The sequence below is a fragment of the Polistes fuscatus genome, unplaced genomic scaffold (assembly GCF_010416935.1).
Source record: "Polistes fuscatus isolate 324 unplaced genomic scaffold, CU_Pfus_HIC Scaffold16, whole genome shotgun sequence".
In the NCBI taxonomy this organism is placed as follows: domain Eukaryota; kingdom Metazoa; phylum Arthropoda; class Insecta; order Hymenoptera; family Vespidae; genus Polistes; species Polistes fuscatus.
Genome location: NW_025113064.1, coordinates 3,692,603 through 3,711,485, shown reverse-complemented (window position 1 = coordinate 3,711,485; position 18,883 = coordinate 3,692,603). Strand labels below are relative to the sequence as shown.

Genomic DNA, 18,883 nt, shown 5'->3' with positions numbered 1-18,883 from the left:
TGATCGTTTTTTTTTAAATTACTTCACATAAATATTACCAGATAATTTAATAATATAAATATTTACAATGTTATTTAATTTTTATTTTCTTTCAGTTATTATTTTATGATTAATGTTAAATATTTATAAATTTATATATTTCAAATTACCCGCCAATTTAAATAATACTATTTTAGTTGTGTTATATAACCACTAGAGGCGCTGTAATATTATCTGTTATTTTTATATGGGTACCTCTGTCTATAATAATATAATAAAATAGGTTAAAAGTAGTGAACATGTAGGTCCATGTGTTTCAATAATTGGTAAACTAGATTTTCGGTTGTAAAAAAGAAAAAGAAAATGGGATTGGAAAAGCAGGCTTTTAAGCGAAAGCGAGATATTCGAAAAATTGCAACTAATCAGCAACAAAGTGTCCAAACTTTGCAAGATGTTGAAGATGTTGAAGATGTTGAAGTATGTTATTTATTTATATTATATATTTACACACATTATCTATTTATCTCTTATTTATTCCTCTTTAATTCTATATAATTTGGATATTTTAGAATTCTGATATCGATGATTACTTTACAAGTGAACTAGACAATAATGAACTTAGTACAGATGAAGAAATAGATAATGGTTCAGATAATGGTTCAGATAATGGTTCATCTGAATCAGACAGAGATCTAATAAAATATTTTTTCTCATCTGATGAAAATAGTGAATTAGAATTTGATATTTTTTCTGAAAATGATAATGATGATGATGATGATGATGACGATGAAAACGATGAAGAAGAAGAGGAGGAGGATGATGATGATGATGATGAAGATGAAGATGAAGATGAAGATGATGATAATGATGATGATGATGAAGAAGAAGAAGAAAATAGTTATGATAGTGAAAAGGATGAGGAAAATATTTATAATAGCGATGATGATGAAGAAAAAAAAGAAGAAAAAGAAGATAGTAGTGATAGTAAAGAAAAAAAACCAACAAATAATGATATAAACAAAAGTAAAAGTAAAAATATAAGTAAGATGAAGGAGATTAAAACAAAGTTAAATCCTAAAGGGAAGAATAAATTAGAAAATAATTCTAATAAATTGCATAAGATTCAAACGAAAGAAAATTTAAATTCTACGAAATCTTCGAAACGTGAGAAACGTGGTAAAAAACTCGAAGAGAATAAAAATAATATGAAATCTCAGGCCAATAAAGTAAAAGTTTTAAATAAAACCCAATCCGTTAAGAACGTTGAATTGAATAATAAAAGTAATGGTAAGTGAGAGAAACAAATCAAATTCAACGTAAAAATGAAGATACTAATGATATTTTATTTTTGTTGCGTAGATGAAGAATATGACTATGACAGTTCAGACGAAGAGGATATTCGTAATACCGTAGGTAATATACCAATGAAATGGTACGATGAATACGATCACCTTGGTTACAACTGGGAAGGTAAAAAAATCTTAAAACCGGAGAAAGGTGATCAATTAGATAATTTCTTAAAGAGAATGGAAGATCCAGATTTTTGGAGAACAATAAAAGATCCTCAAACTGGACAAGATGTTATACTTAGCGAAGAAGATATACAATTAATTACTAGAATACAAAAGCAAAGAATTCCTGATGTACAATTCGATGAATATGCTGTAAGTAAAATGTCTTTATCTTTAATGTAGCATATTATTTGAATATTTTTGAATGAGAATTATTATTTGATTATATAGCCGTGGGTTGAATGGTTTACATCGGAAGTTATGAAAACACCGCTTCGTAATTTCCCCGAACACAAACGTTCATTCTTGCCTTCTAAACTTGAAGCTAAAAAAGTATCCAAATATGTACACGCGTTAAAAATGGGTTGGATGAAATCAACAGCGGAGATGGAAAAAGAAAAACAACAAAAAGATAAAGCACCACAGTTCTATATGTTATGGCAGTCGGATGATCAAGCCGAGGAAATGCGTAGAATTCACAAACACATACCACCTCCTAAGAGACATTTGCCCGGTCATGCGGAAAGTTATAATCCTCCATCGGAATATCTATTTGATAGCAAAGAACTTAAACAGTGGAATAAATTAAAAACGACACCATGGAAAAGGAAGTTACATTTTATTCCACAAAAGTATACTTCTTTAAGAGAAGTACCTGCTTATCCTAGATATATCAAAGAAAGATTCAAAAGATGTTTAGATTTGTATTTATGTCCAAGAGCATTAAAAATGAGGTTAACGATAGAACCGGAAGCTTTGGTACCGCAATTGCCTAGTCCCAAAGATTTGCAACCATTCCCAACAACGATGTCTATGATCTTTAAAGGTCATACAGATATGGTCAGAAGTATTACGGTAGAACCAATCGGACAATACATTGCTTCTGGTGGAGATGACATGACACTAAAAAGTATAAATCTATATTTTATTTATTTATTATTATTATATTTATATTTTATTATTTATCTATATATTTATTTATTACAAATTATAACTTTGTAATATTTGCAATAAATTTAATTGAAATATTTTGCATAGTTTGGGAAATAGCTACAGGCAGATGTACAAAAACAGTGGCTTGCGGTGGTGTAATTAGAAGCGTTGCTTGGTGTCCTAATCAAGCGATATCTCTCATAGCTGTTGCAGCAGATAAAAAAGTTCTCTTAATAAATCCAGAAGTCGGTGACCATCTTATTACGACCAAAACAGATCAATTGTTAGAAATAATACCACAAAGCGATATTATAGGTAATTTTAATTTAGATCATCTAATCCGTTTATTTTTAACATTCGAATTTACTAATTTTAAGATATATCTAATACTATGTTTATTTTACTGAAATAGTTAGTGAAAGAGTAAAATCAGCTGTACAGTGGGAACAGGTGGAGAGTGAATCATGGAGTAAAGGAATTAGATTAATATTAAATCATTTCAAAATGGTAAAACAAGTTACATGGCATGGTAAAGGTGATTACTTTGCCACGGTTATGCCCGATGGTCAAAATAGATCTGTTTTAATAAATCAATTATCGAAAAGGAGATCTCAATTACCATTCACTAAGTCCAAAGGTTTAATACAATGTGTATTGTTCCATCCAATAAGGCCTTTCCTATTTGTTGCGGTATGTAATATAATATATTTTAATTAAATATTTAATTAATTGTATTTTTTGGATATTATATATATATATATATTATGTGAAATTATTTTTAGACTCAAAAAAATATTAGAATATATGATTTAGTTAAACAAGAAATGGTGAAAAAATTATTGTCCAATTCGCAATGGATATCAACGATAGCTATACATCCAGGTATAATATTATTTTATTTAATATTGTATATATTACTATTTTATTAAGTCTCGTCTGTTGTCACACGTATATATTTTATTAAATCGTTTCTATCAATTATTATAGGCGGTGACAATATTTTGGTTGGTACCTATGATCGTAAAATGTTATGGTTCGATTTGGATTTAAGTACGAAGCCATATCAAACATTACGTTTACATGGCACAGGTGTTAGAGGTGTGGCTTTTCACAAACGTTATCCTCTTTTTGCTTCTGGTGCAGATGATAGAAGTCTCATTATTTCGCATGGAATGGTTTATAAGTATGATGAAACTAATATGCAATTATCTTTTTTTCATGTCAACATTGTAAATATTAATTAACGTTTTGTAATCATTTTCAGTGATTTATTACAAAATCCATTAATAGTACCATTGAAAAGATTATGTAATCATGAATCGTATAACGATTTTGGAATTTTCGATGTTATGTTTCATCCTACTCAACCATGGGTCTTTTCTGCTGGAGCTGATTCAACAATACGAATGTATACATAATATTATATTATATTAATTATTTTCATAAAAGAAATAATAAAGGTTGAAATGAAATTTTGCAACATAGTATATGGTATATTTTCCATGGAAACTAATGTTACAACGAATAAAATATAAAACGAAAAAAAAAGAGACACGCGTAGGAACTTATTATATTGCGACAATAAAAATGGTAATGATATATATATATATAAAACAGATGTGAAATATACTTTGTTGTGTAAACTTTGAATAACACAATGTCATTAAGAAATATACAGCTGAACATCTTAATAATATATTTATCTGTTATATTACTGGATGTTGTATTATTTAAAGATGTCTATTAGAGGTAAGAAAATGATAAAATGTAATATATAACTAAGAGTTAGATACGTGTAAGTCATATTACATTAAGATAAAGGAGAATGACCTAAACATTGCCACTCTGGTTGTCCACATTCACAAACGCGTCCTGCATGACGTACATGAAAAACAGTTACTATACCTCTACTATCGTCAAATTTACAAGTAATGTGTAAATTATGAATTAAAAATGTATAAAACTGATTTCCCCATCTTTGTCTCAAGTATACTGATCGTGGATCTTCTCTAAGAACATTCTCAATAGCTCTTCTTTCTTCTTCGGCTTTATCTTCTAAAATTTCATTCAAATGTGTCAATGCTCTTTCGTTAAACACTACAGATAGTGTTCGTATATTTGGTCTCGATATCCATTCTGGAATTCTAACTTCGTAAGAAGCATTTTCTCTCAATTCGTTATTACCTATTAAATTGACATCCTCTCTCTGTAATGAATTATTATCTGTAGTAGTTCTTACAGATACCGGAAAATTAGATAAAGTTTGTGAAGGTGTTAAAGTTTGCGGTTGAAAACCTTCTTCCCCGTCTGGAGCTTCTCGAATGCCCATACGTACTGGAGAATTATCAACTCTTGAATTTAACGCGCATCTATTTAATAAATCTAAATCTGTACCGCAGACAGTATTTGGTCCATCCGCTCCATCCAGTAGTCTGGAATTACGAGAAGTATGAATCTCCGTGTAATTATCTCTGTCGTTTCTCAACGTATAAATTGAATCGATATTATTTTGATCGTTAAAAGATACATCTTGAAATGTGCTATTCAAATCTCTTATATCTTCCGAATCTGATTCCAAACTACGTACATTACTTTCGATTGTTGCGGTAAAATCTGATCTTGAATTGGACGACGTATTTACAATTGGATTTGATATTTCATATGAATTATTAGTACTTTCATTATTTTGTAAAGTATTCTCCGAATGAAGATCCGATGATTGAATATAATTCCTTGATTCTAAATAATTCTCCAAATTAGGATATCCTTGAAATTCTTCCGCTTGTAATCTAAGGGCTAGTTCTTCATCTCTGGAAACATCCGTTTCTTGAACTATGTTGTAAGAACCATTTCTAAGATATAAATCGGAAAGCCTATTTCTTGTATCATTATTTGATTCAAAGTTGGTATTTAAATTGGATGTTTGATCTTGGGTTAAATTAATACATTCTTCCATATACTCGACCGATGATTCAATCTCATTCGTTGGATATTCCATTAATCTATTGCACAATTTTTCTACGTGTAACGGGTTGTCGTATTGTGGTATGTAAGGTTTTATATCCAATACCGGTGTTTGATCTACCATATCTACACCCTCAAAGTAAATAGTATAATTATCAATTTTTAATATTTTCACTAAACTTAAACCAATGGGACAAGGACGATGAGGTGAACGCGTAGAGAATACACCCGTTCTAATGCCGTTCAATCTTGGCGGAGCTACTTTAGCACGAATATGCGTTGAATCATTTCTATGGAAATGAAATATGATCCTAAGAAAAAAATCAAAGTTTTATTGTTATTATATATAAAAAAATATGATTTATAATATAATATAAATATTTTATCTATTTTTCAGTTTACCATAAATGAGAAAAATCTTGTAATCCTTGAAGCGCATGATCAGGATTTGTAAACACTGAATTATGAATTAATATTTTCCCCGATGTTCTTCCAGAAACTCCAGGCTGTCGTGGTACACCTCGTTTATTGGGAAAGCAGGTAGAAATGATCCCAATTGGTTTTAATTTTAATGTATCCTCTTCATTGCTCGTACCAGGCTTCACATCTTCCAACGATCTCTTCTTAGATTCCAAATTGGTTGTACCATTTTTACATAATTCCAAGAGATGTTTAATATTATTAATATCTTTTTCGTGCATATATCGTAAACTTTTTATTTGTTGCCTGAAAATGATATATTAAAAATATTAAGTTTAATAGGTTATCTTTTAATTAAATTCTTTGAAAGTATTTCAGGATAATAAAATAATTGAATAAGTGATAAGAAATATGATGAGAAAAATATTACCTTAAATTATTAATCTCGTTTCTAGCCGCGGTTAATTGTCCAAGCATATGTTTCATATTTAAATCTGAACTTTGACAGTTCGATTCCATATTTAAATTTGACTGCAAATACGTATTACCGGCATCATCAAGGTGCGATGATATGATGTAAGAAATATTATTTCAAAAGAATTATTATTTAATCTTAATTTTTACATAAATACGTTATTAAATGTTATCATTACAAATAGCATAATAACACGGTACGAATTTGTATTTTTCACGTATAATTAATGTTTGTACTTTTATTTTTCATTAAACGTACACGGGGACGCATATAACACACGCGCGCAAGAAATATAACCAGTAATCGATAGTGTACCGTGTACGAAAGTTATGTGATGTAACGTAACGCATTACCATGAATGTGCATTTATGACGTAAATATTTGATTAATATTTCAATCACAATGACTTTGATATACTTTCTTTAAAGAATTAATTAAAATTGTAAATAAAAAATAATAAATATATTCTAGAGAAAATCAATGGACGAATAGAAGGAGGCCATTTTTTTGCGACATGGGATTGGTTCGTGCATTCTTGCACCGACCAATGAGAATCGAGCCTAATCTTTGCACGGACCAATGAGAATCGAGCTTAGCGATTAATCGCCATTTTCTATATCGCATTGAACTACTTAAACAAAATGGCGTCGGGAGAGAAATTTTAGTGAACATGCAGCTTATTGATCCTTGCAATAAGTGCGTGATATATATACATTTATACATTTATATTATTTGCAAAAAAATGTCGTTAAATTAATTTAAGAAATATATATATATATATATATATATCTTTGTTTTGAAAATCTATTTGAAAAAAACTAATCATTCAAAGTATGGATTTAATAAGACCGATCGTTATTATTTCAACAAAAGTTAACTTGTTATATAATATATGTAGTTTCTATGCATAGAATTTCTTGCTTGCATTCCCAATTCATGTGAATTCGCCGGCTGTGTTAACGGCTTAACATGGCTTAACACATTATCATCTTCGATCGCATTATATGACAGTGATTTGCTATGGTCATTTAATGCACGTTGTACTTGCATACCACCATACCAATTACTTTTTCAGAAGCAATTACAATCAATGTTGTTTCAATATTAAATGCTCATATATATATATCTGTCAAAATATTAGCACTTGGCATATCGTAAACAGTCAGACTGTTTCTTAAAAGAGAAGAAAGAAATAATAAATAAATTTACTAGATTACCTATATATATATATTGTTAGTGATACGAAGGTTTGTAACGTTTTAAATATATATTTTTTGCACAATTCAATAATTTATTATTCTTTTTTCTCTCACACGTTATATTTAATTCCTACGAATATATTATTAGTAAGTTAATTTTGATCACACACACATATATATATATATATATATAATTAATTTCATTATTAATCATTTGAATATATTAATCTTAGTTATTATTAATATTTTATACAGTATAAAGCATTTATTAATACACACAACTCTCTAACAATATCCCGCATTGATTGACGGTCGATATAAAAACAAAAATGGACCTTCTTATGCAGTTATACAAAGTTCCAGATGTGATGTGTCATTTTTGATGTGCATATACTTCTCCTTCTTCTTCTCTTTTTTTGTTCTTATCATCTATCTCTATTCGTCGAACGAAGAAGACGTGCGTGAATAGCTTGAAAGTAAATATTGTATTTCAGTATTTTTATTCGATTCTTAAATGATTTTAATTATTTTTTCGATAACATTTTTATATTATTTTTTTTTTTTTTATTTCGTTCGATTAATTAACGATTTGTGAACGAATAATATTGATTCGTATTTATATTAAATTTACATAAATGTATTTTTTGTGTATGAATTAAATGATACTTTAGAGTGAATAATATAATCACACACACACATACATATACACACACACATTAAAAATAGATTGTTGTGAAATAGACTAAATTGGAATTTAATAACTGCTATAATAATGTTAACGTTCTAGTAATTGTGTGATATAACAGAATAATAAATGTTACGTTATTAACATTTTATTATAATTAAGAATTTGTATATATTATTCATTTCTATCGTATGTCATCATGTTGTATTATGTTCTATATTATAATTGTTAATGGTCAAAGGTTACAAATCTTTATTTATACAAAGTGATATAATATTAGTAATTTAAATGAAAATAGAATTTCAAATAGAAAAATATTTAGTAATATGTTATCGAATATAATATTGCGTTTAACAATTGTACGAATACATATATTTCTTTTGTACAGTCAAAAAACACAATGGCATTTCACGAATTAGTCGAAGCAGAATGCGGCGTTCCCAGTTCGTTGATGCGCCTTACTTCGCATTTTGTGAAAGATCATGGTTTCAAGGAAGAAGGAATACATCGTCCTTTTATACCACCGGAATCATTTCAACCAACGGATTCCGAACAATTAGTTAAACAATTTATCGAAGAAACATCATGTCCGCAAACTTTTCGAATGGATAATTTACTGCAAGAGATGCGTGAGATAGATCAAAATATACAACCACCTGTAGCCGCACCAGGAGTAGTCAAGGAATTAACCGGTTCAGATACATCTTGGGCGAATCAATATTTAGAATCTGGGAGACACTTTGTTGTAATTTTTATTTTTATAATTTATTTATTATACGTTTTGTAATAGATAACATTAATTCGTTGAACGCCAGCCTCGTCTTATTGCGGGATTCTTATTTTACTATGTGTAATCATGTTTCGTGTATCGATATGTGTTGTATTTGTCATTATTTATTTCTTTCTACATTTCTTTTTAACTTCTAATAAAATACAGACAACGTATAATACAAAATTAAGATCAACAATCGCTTTGCTAAAATTTATTTAGAAGTCGGTATCTATTCGTCGTAGACAATTCTGGCATTCAATGTATTAATATTATTTAAATTGAATATATTCAATATTGGAATGACAAATGTTTGTAGGAACATCACGCGGATGATATTTGGAATGCGTCAGCAATGAAAAACAATCAATCTTCGATTATTCAAGCTCAGGAAACTCACGAATTTGGGTTGGATCCTAAATGGGCGGAAGAATATTTGGAGCATAGTATAGATAACGTAGAAAATAAAATTACCAAGCATGAAGTAGCGGAAACAATAGAAAATAATGAAAAATCTAAATTGACGTATTCGAAATTTATGAAATTTATGAGACAGGAGGGTGAAGTTCCGATAAAAGATGTTGAATTGTCGTTGCCTGATTCCGATAATATGGATAATTGGACGGAAGAATATATCAATCAAAAAAGTGATCAAAATACATCGGAGAATAGTAACGATGATAACAAAGTTTTGAATAAATTAGAAGAAGATTTATCCGTGGCTGGTACTTGGATAGATGAATTTGAAAAGGAAAATATGTTTTCTGCGGGTAAATAAATAATATTATTTATCTTTTTTTGATATATTAGTAAAATATTGAATGAAAATGATATTTCAAGTTTAAATTGAACATTTTAGACGCCGACAATTATGAGTCTACGTTCTGGACGCGTCTTCAAAACGAATGGGATAAAATATCATCGTCCGATGATATTTCCACGGTACATCCATGGATATCAGAATATGAAGCGTATTATGATCCATTTAAGGATTATGTTTTTCACGATGAGAATCCTATGAAAAATTTGTCAGACGCGTTGGAGGAAGGTATAAAAAGATTGAACGCTGGTGATTTACCTAGCGCGGTTCTTTGTTTCGAAGCAGCCGTACAACAAGATGAAAATAATTCAGAAGCTTGGTTACTTCTCGGCAAGACTCAAGCAGAAAATGAACAAGACCCTTTAGCTATTTCCGCATTAAAACGTTGTCTGAAGCTTGATCCTTTAAATGGAACAGCTCTAATGGCTCTTGCAGTTTCTTATACAAATGAATCTTATCAAAAACAAGCATGTTTAACGCTAAAGGAATGGTTATTGAAAAACGAAAAATACAAACATCTTGCAACCTCGAAAAATGTCGTAGAACCCAATTCAAGATCCAACGTATCAACAATTTTATTTGAGTAAGTTCACGATATCATATTTAAATGAAATATATAGAACAAAGAAAGAAAGAACCTTCCTTTTGTTGTTTTTATTATAGTGATGTACACAATGAAGTAAAAAAATTATATATACAAGCAGCTAGAATGATTCCTCGAGATCAAATAGATGCTGACGTGCAGTGCGGTCTTGGCGTGTTATTTAATTTATCTAGTGAATACGATAAAGCTGCTGATTGCTTTCAAGCTGCTTTACAAGTTCGGCCTGATGTATGTATATATTTTCTCATATAGAATAATGTATAAAGCACGTTATATATTGAAATGAAAAATTGATTTAATTACAATCGCATAACACTTATACTTGTACACTTGCTGGGCGAGAAGTACAATTTATTTGATTTTTTTCTAGGATTCTAGATTATGGAATCGATTAGGCGCAACATTAGCTAATGGTCAACGTTCAGAAGCAGCAATAAATGCGTACCATCGTGCCTTAGAATTATCTCCAGGTTTTATTAGAGCACGTTATAATCTTGGAATCTCTTGTGTTAATTTAGGAGCATACAAGTAATTGCGACAAGTCATATTTGATATATTTTGATATATCATATATTTGATTATTATATTATATTTTATAGGGAAGCTGGAGAACATTTACTTACAGCTTTGAATCAACAAGCTGCTGGTAGGGGAGTTCAAGGAGAACACATAACACCTAAAGCAATGTCTAACACAATATGGTCAACTCTTAGGCTAGTTTTGTCATTGATGCACAAATATCATTTGAATGAAGCCATAGAAAATAGGTATTCTTTTTTTTTTTAACGTTAAATAAATTTTCATTATTATACATATATATATAAGATATTAATAATATAAATTATATTTATAAATATTAATTTTTATTTTTTGAATATCATTTAAATGTGTAATCATTTCTTAAGTTTTTCTTTTTTTTCTTTTGCAGAGATTTGTCAATGTTAAATAAAGAATTTGAGATTGTATAGGCAGTTTCTGCCTTTAATAGAAAATACAGAGATAGCAATGATTTGAGCATGAAATAACTGCATTATTATATATAAAGGCATGTATACTTCTGGAACCTCTGGGATGTAGCTATTATAAAAGAAATACAGTTTTTTCATTATTGAGATATAGAAAATAATAAATGAAATAAAAGATATTTTACATAAATCACAAAGCAGTTATATATATATGCGTGTAATTGTACATGACATAATAATAACAACAACAACGTTCAAAACAACTTTTCTATTTATATATATTTTGATCTTACAAGGGTGATTTTGATACTATATTTACATATATATAACACACCACAATATGAAAATAGTACTGGAATCTTAATAACCACAATGGAATTTATTAATTCTTCTAATACATGAAATTATTAAGTTCAATTGTAATAATCTTGTTGGATTAAAAAAAAAAAAAAACATTATTGTTACCTTAATAAGTCAAGTTGTAATGCCATTAAAAATAATTATACTCAATTACGAAGTTGTGTTGTGAAGAATCAATTATTAGCGAAGAGTTTATCGTTGTGCCAATTTTATCGTTGAGACAATTAATTAACTGTTCCATACAGATATATTAAAATCAATGGGGAAAAAATACAACGTGATTGAAAAAAATAACACAGTTATATATAAATAAAGAAAAATTAATCTCTCTAATTTTTAAACGAAAATCATTACTCTACGTATTAATGGAACGATGCTGGCCATTATCCAATATTAAAGAATAATTATATGTCATATTTAACTCAGTGATATATATTGCATGGTAAGTGAATCAAAATAAAATATTATATACTTTTTGTTTATTTTCATATTTTAAAATAATGAAAATTATTCAACAAGATATTTAATGAGAAATATTTTTATAATAATTATTGCATTATATTTTCTTTTCTTACTCTTATTCCTATCTTCGATGAAATTGTTTTATCAATTTTAATCTACAGATCTACAGCATATCTTTTATTATAAAAAGAAAAGAAAAAAAAAAGAAAAGGGGAAAAATGGATATTATTGTTAAATGAATACTAAAGTTCTGCAGTATATGATTAAAATTTGTATTTATATATATTTTTCGACAATAATAATTTATAAATATTTCAGAACTCTCTAACGCAATTATATTGGATTTTATAACAAAGAAAAATTAATTCCTAAAGGCACATCAAAAAGAGTTACATATTTTATAATACAGATATTAATCATGGAACACTAGGTTGTGTAGAATCCAATAATGAATTTAATAAAAAAATTATTATTTTAACGAAGTTTTTACTACTTCTATAATACATTGTTGTTCTTCCCTATAGCAAATAGGATATATCAAAATTCTATAATACAAAAGATAAATTTTAGATTAATAATTATAATATTGATTGAAGAAATATACCATTCAATGTTATTATTTCGCTTGTATTAATACTGACATTTAAATGTCAATTGATCCATGCATTTCATTTCAAATAATTTTCTTCTATCCATTTTCATTTGAAGATATCCTTTCTTTATATACAAAAAAAATGTCAAGTTTTATTAACACGTTCCGTGCCATGTGCATCACCGGTGGTACACGTTGAACTTGATCTTCAGGCCACGTGTACCACCGGTGGTACACCTAGTCATATTTATTTAATGCGCTAAACATCAAATGGCTTGAACGACAAGTCAGACAAAAATGGTTTGGCACGGAACGCGTTAAAAAAACAAAAAAAAAGAGGATTAGTTGTATCGTAAAGTTCTTCGTATATATTTATAACCAGTCGCAAACCTATGCGTATATATACTCCAAATGAATTATTACTTACTATCGTATACAAACAGAGAAGTTAAGAATTATACTGTAAAAAAATGTACACACAGGAACAGAGTAAAATTCAACCTAGTTTTACTTGAACGTTGTAAAAAGATATGCAGAACACTTGGTATTCTCATCTCTGTATATTATTACGTATACATTATACTATTTTAATTACACATGCATAAATATAATATGTGTGTGTTGGTAAAAGTCTTACAAATGAAGTTTATCAAAATCACAAGAGATATACACTCAATCTAAGGAATTTCATTTTTTTTTTTTATACAAATTTTCTAATCAAATACACAATTTTAGGGAATAAGAATCTGTTTATCCTATTTGCTTGCTTCAGAAACAGTATATATTTAAATGTAAACTACAATAGATCTCTCTCTCTCTCTCTCTTTCTTTCTTTTTCTCTATAAATAGAACATTGCAACAGCTGATTATATCATAATTTTTTTCGTTTATATAATTTTCATTTTCATTTTTTTTTGTCCTTTTTTTCTTTCTTTTCTATTTTTTTTTTTTTTTTTTTCAATTAATTTCAACTAATTTATAACATTTCATAAATCAAAGGATATGCTCAACACGTTCCTTTTTTCTTTTTTTTTTTTATATAGATATAATTTTCAAATATTTGATGAAAGATAGGATGCTGTTGTTGTTGTTGTTGTTGGTGGAAATTTAAATAATTATTATACTAATAAAATTTTTATCCTAATAATTTCTCTCTAACTAATATAAGATAACTATTTTATCAAAATTAATATCACAGTATGTAAATGATTTCAACATTGTTGTAATAAAATTTGACGAAAACGATTAACATAAAAAAATTTGGTAATTATCGAAATAAAATAAATTATTATCGAATTAAACGAAAATACAGAAATATATTATGGACTCTCAAAATATTGTTAGCTTGGTTTTTTTTTTTTTTTTTCATAGTAGTATGTAATGCTGCGTACACATTATTGTAGGATTTGTTTTCAATCGGTATAATATATTTGATATATTTCTATTTCTTTTCTTTGAAATATTTAAATGTGTCCTTTATTATATCGTGTAATTCCATATATAATTTTCTAATCCTTGTAATAATTGTTGTATACCTCTTCAAATTTATTATTTTTCTCTCTCTCTCTCTCTCTCTCTCTTTCCCTTTCTTTCTCTCTTTCTCTATATTATGTAATTTATAAATAAAAATTATCTAGGATGAGTTTACAACTTCAAAGTTGATAATAATTGTTGGCTAGTTTCTATTATTAATGATTTGACATGATCCGCATGCATAATTTGAGTACACATTTCAGTACATTTTTGAAAAGCCATCGTATTATCTTTCGGTAAAATGTGATGTAGACTTTTTAAAGATAAAACGTGAGGTAAATGATGTAAAGTTTCTGTAAGTATAAATTTTTTCTAAGCATTAAAGAAAGAAAATAAAGAAAATATATAAATAATAATATCACAAATAATATATAAATATTGTTGGTATCGAAAGGAATTCTTTAAAAAATAACTTTTTTCTTTTTACGCGTGATAACTTACTTACCTTTCATGATTTCGCTATACATGCAATGTAATTCTGCTTGTTCGGTAAACATGGAAATTTTATTCTGCAATAACTCAATAAGATATTTCCATTCAACTTCTTTAGTATATTTGTCCTGGAATAATTAAAACATAAATTGTATATAGTTTATGCATAAAATATGCTAATAGAGTAATTAATTTAACACGTTTCGTGCCATGTGCATCACTGGTGGTACATGTAGTCATATTTATTTAATGCGCTAAACATCAAATGGCTTGAACGACAAATCGGGCAAAAATGGTTTGGCACAGAACGTGTTAAATAAGAAAATTTGTATATTACCTTGGCGTATTGTAATACCGCCTGAGGACAATTATCCATTAAAATTACTGTTACTTCTTCTGTATTTTGTATATATAAAGTTTTAAGCGATAAACTGCCATCGATATTTTGAGATTCTAAAAATTGTTTAACTTCCTGCAAACATTCAAGCGGTAGAAATTCATAGGATAGCACGCATTGTAATTTGAACAATTCGGGATGTATGGTTTTCCCTGCATCGGATGCTGCAGTCATATTAATGAAATCTTTAAAATCATTCGTAGTTAAAATTTGTTGATAATCCTTCATGTAAGGAGGCATCTTATTTAAGTATTGCGGCCTGCACTTTGCAAATACAAAATCCTTGTCAATATTATCCTTACGTTCTTTGTTCTCAATATTGTACATTTTTGTTTGTGTCAATTTACCCAAGTAAGAACGTACTAATAATTTGAATGCCTCTACCATAGCAAAATCAGATGATATTTTACTTCTATTAATGTTAGATAAATCGTACATTGATTTAATGTTAAAGTAATTGTGGAAATATTTTTCTATAAAAATTTGTAAGGCTGCTGCAGCATTGTGCCCGTCTCTTCCAACGCGAGATGGTAAATATTCTAAGAAGGCTTGTAAGATTTGGTGCAAGGTTAAACTGCTATTATCTTCTTCTATTATTTGTATAAGTATCTCAGCAAATGCAATAGTCTTCTTATGTAATAACATTCCAGCAAAATCTGAAAATGTTGGGACTAACGTACTTCTCTTTTTTACCGCAGTCATCTCGAATAACAAATCCCAATGTTCAAAAATCATTTTTTGAATACATTGTACCGAAACATGTTCTAAAATGTCTTCTGCGTGATCTTGCTTTTGATTTTGTACGTACAATAATGCTAACGCAAGACGAATCGGATCACTTATCTCATACGATAAAAGTAAATTTATTAATTTATCCGTCATATAATCTCTCAGTACAATACTTCCAAAAATTAGTTTCAATAATTCTTGCTTTTTTAATCTGCAGATGATTTCTATAATATTGTGGCCTTGAAATAACGTATCGGCTTCTGTACCACATCTCATTATCATCAGAATGTCGGTTAAAAATATTATCAGACCTGGCGCATCCTGAGTTGATTTCCTTGACAAAACTTCAGAAGGTTTTAAACCTGACATCTTGTAATAAGGTATGCATAGTTCCCAATCCGATTCATATTCTGAACGTATATAATAATCTCCTAATAACGCACAAGATTGATTATACAAATTTTTTAATTTCAGCCAATTTTTGTGCGCTGCATCATCATCATCGTTATTAAAACCGTAACAAGAGCTATCCTTAGCTAAGCGTATCAAAGCATGAGCCTCGCCCAATAAATGTCTGTACGTACTGGGACTAGAAGATTTATGACTTCTTGCAGCATTTAAAATATCGTAGTATACATTCTCTAACTTAGGTAAGATTAATGAATACAATGTCCAAGAATTATCAGCTTTAGCTAATAAAAGTAAATAATTTTTGGTATATAATAGCTTCTGTATACCCAAAAATGGTTTCAATCCTATCAAACATACAGGTTCTGAGATACTTGGACAGGTAACTTTATATTGATCGATATCGTTCAACATTTTTGCCACGTAATGTGATAAGCGTAATGTGTAAGATTCTAAACCGACGTCAGTCAACGCATGAAGTACTGTATGCTCGAGTGCAACATAATTAACAGGTGCAGTAAATGGATAAGTCGTTAAACAAGTTGCGTCTAAAGGATTAGCACTTGTCGCTGAAAAATGATAAAGATATCCTTCTTGTATTGTACATACAAAACAACTTACGCCTTGTAAGTATTTGTATTTATCGGATCTTAAAATAGATTTCTTTATACAAGATCCGTTACATTCCTTTCTCATATATAATGGTTTTAATACAGAGCATTTAAAATACTCCATGTTTCTATCTACTTCTGATTTATTATTAGCAGTAGCAATTCTAAGAGATAGCAGATTTTTTACAGTATAATTTTCAGACCAACCAGAATCAGGCGAATTAGTTTTAATAAAAACTTTCATATCTGGCGGATTTAAAGTAAAAGGACTGAGAGTATGTCCGGGACCAATTCTTTCCAAACTTATCGATGGAAAATTGACAGTCAACGATTGCGAATTTGTATCAATTATTTCATGATTAACCAACCTTTGTAATTCTTCCTTCTCGTTATATATCAAATGATCCCAATCGATAAGTTCATTATTTGTTTTTGATTTGATTTTCTTGATATCCATTGTCTCCGATTTGCACCACGTGTTTATTTTTGACGTAATATTCTTTTTGTTTTTACTCTTCATACTAAGCGCATCATTATTCTCTAACATAACGTGTTGTTGCTCCGAAGCTTTGTGCTTTAAATTTGTTCCTTGAACAATTGTTTCTTGGTCCTGATTACTAGACGCATGATTACTATCTACAAGCGAGGAGTCATTAGATATTGAAGTTTTGTCGATGGATGATTCATTAGTCGATGTTAACGAACTAAGTTGATCTATATCCTCGTACATAGAATTGGTTAATCGAAATACGCATAAATTTGTACTATCCATAATAATTATAAAATCTTCCGCAATTTCCATATGCATTGGGGAAAATGAGAATCCTATTGACCAAGGCCTCGCTTCAAAATCAATAAATTTCAATTTAGACAATTGTTGCGTTTCGACTTTATATTCGTGAAGTATGGCGGTATTTCCCGAAGCAACTAACAAATTTCCAGTAGTTTGACAACAAGCTATTAACGACGGTTGCATGCTCAGTGGTAATTCTATCATTTCCAAACTATTCAATGGTCGATTTAAACTCGGTGTCACACGACCCGCAATCCTAGCTCGCATCGGTTGACTTTGATCCTTCACCATCGCCCAATTTACATATATTCTTACAAAATTGTTAATAACTTTGTTCCCATGAGTATTACTTATATTGTCTCTAGAATATTTTGATTCCAATGTCGCAACGTAATCTCCTTTAGAACAATGTAATATTTGACTAATCATATCAACGGTTGGAAATATCGTATGCAATTTGATGTCGGACGGCATAAGCTCCCATACTTCGACGCAATGCGTCGATAGAGCTAGCAATAACATTTCCCGTCCGTTAGTAGTTGCAACACATGTTGCCGTTGATTCTTCGATTTGGGTTACATTTTGTCCCAAAAAATTATGTACCGTTATGACACGCACCATTTTTACTTCGCTACGATATAACTTTTTCAAGCATAATTATAGAATAATTAAATCCTTCTTTATTTTGAAAGACCTATAATATTAAAAAGACATAATAATAATAATAATATAAACTATGCGTAATAATATAGCATACATAATTTTTGTGTTACCTTACAAATATGAATATGAATTTTTACCTTGTAAATAATCAAAAAAAGTATATAAAATCATTATTATTTCACGCACATCTCTTTTCTTCTTTTATAAATAAAAATCTTATAATTTTGTTCCTAATAAATATATCAAAGTATTATTTTTCAAAGTTATATTAATATATTTTCAAGTTATCTCTAATAATAGCTTTTATGTTGGTTCAATAAGGAATGACAATTACAATTAACAATAATGTACTTATTAGAATTCACTTGTGTTAATGACGATATACGAGATAAATTCTTCGTAATAATTAATTATTTATAATTAGTCTTTTTATATTAAAATTAATGTATACGGTTACACAGCTATGTACACAAGAAAGGTGTAGAAACATGTCAAGATCAACACTCGACTTGCTCGACATTTTCCATTTATGTTGCGCATGCGCAGATTCATTTACAAATACATGCCCGAAATAAACAC

General features: G+C 28.9%; 4 protein-coding genes and 1 long non-coding RNA gene across 11 annotated transcripts; 3 read left to right on the top strand and 2 right to left on the bottom strand.

The window, feature by feature from the left end:
• The first annotated feature begins 227 nt into the window (after positions 1-227).
• Positions 228-4,137, top strand: LOC122514891 (ribosome biogenesis protein BOP1 homolog). Its single transcript, XM_043632009.1, has 9 exons — positions 228-456; positions 549-1,266; positions 1,339-1,643; positions 1,722-2,400; positions 2,529-2,738; positions 2,836-3,113; positions 3,206-3,305; positions 3,411-3,606; positions 3,688-4,137. Exons 1-9 carry the CDS (start codon positions 343-345, stop codon positions 3,839-3,841), a joined length of 2,754 nt encoding a protein of 917 aa, XP_043487944.1. The 5' UTR covers positions 228-342; the 3' UTR covers positions 3,842-4,137.
• LOC122514894 lies at positions 3,896-6,702 on the bottom strand. 2 transcript variants are annotated; one of them, XM_043632014.1, is made up of 4 exons: positions 6,238-6,702; positions 5,790-6,113; positions 4,608-5,698; positions 4,033-4,478 (listed from the first exon to the last, which is right to left on the bottom strand). In XM_043632014.1, the coding sequence occupies exons 1-4, from the start codon at positions 6,324-6,326 to the stop codon at positions 4,234-4,236; spliced, it is 1,749 nt and encodes a 582-aa protein (XP_043487949.1). In that variant the 5' UTR covers positions 6,327-6,702; the 3' UTR covers positions 4,033-4,233. The 2 variants fall into 2 exon arrangements, with proteins under 2 accessions (XP_043487948.1, XP_043487949.1); XM_043632013.1 differs by having other exon boundaries at positions 3,896-5,698; positions 6,238-6,699.
• Positions 6,703-6,876: 174 nt separating this feature from the next.
• On the top strand, positions 6,877-11,482 carry LOC122514895 (peroxisomal targeting signal 1 receptor). Of its 5 annotated transcripts, none has more exons than XM_043632017.1 (9): positions 6,877-6,978; positions 7,737-7,957; positions 8,555-8,911; positions 9,255-9,705; positions 9,795-10,338; positions 10,419-10,587; positions 10,730-10,887; positions 10,959-11,126; positions 11,288-11,482. In XM_043632017.1, the coding sequence occupies exons 3-9, from the start codon at positions 8,567-8,569 to the stop codon at positions 11,325-11,327; spliced, it is 1,875 nt and encodes a 624-aa protein (XP_043487952.1). In that variant the 5' UTR covers positions 6,877-6,978; positions 7,737-7,957; positions 8,555-8,566; the 3' UTR covers positions 11,328-11,482. The 5 variants fall into 5 exon arrangements, with proteins under 5 accessions (XP_043487952.1, XP_043487954.1, XP_043487953.1 ...); XM_043632015.1 differs by lacking the exon at positions 6,877-6,978 and adding an exon at positions 7,047-7,529; XM_043632019.1 differs by lacking the exon at positions 7,737-7,957 and having other exon boundaries at positions 6,914-6,978.
• A 56-nt stretch (positions 11,483-11,538) lies between these two features.
• On the top strand, positions 11,539-12,628 carry LOC122514960. Its single transcript, XR_006303176.1, has 2 exons — positions 11,539-12,126; positions 12,465-12,628. It is a non-coding gene; the product is annotated as an uncharacterized LOC122514960 (long non-coding RNA).
• Positions 12,629-14,186: 1,558 nt separating this feature from the next.
• On the bottom strand, positions 14,187-18,501 carry LOC122514889. Of its 2 annotated transcripts, none has more exons than XM_043632005.1 (4): positions 18,415-18,501; positions 15,041-18,335; positions 14,717-14,831; positions 14,187-14,564 (listed from the first exon to the last, which is right to left on the bottom strand). In XM_043632005.1, the coding sequence occupies exons 2-4, from the start codon at positions 18,260-18,262 to the stop codon at positions 14,383-14,385; spliced, it is 3,519 nt and encodes a 1,172-aa protein (XP_043487940.1). In that variant the 5' UTR covers positions 18,263-18,335; positions 18,415-18,501; the 3' UTR covers positions 14,187-14,382. The 2 variants fall into 2 exon arrangements, with proteins under 2 accessions (XP_043487940.1, XP_043487939.1); XM_043632004.1 differs by having other exon boundaries at positions 18,442-18,483.
• Between the last annotated feature and the right edge of the window lie 382 nt (positions 18,502-18,883).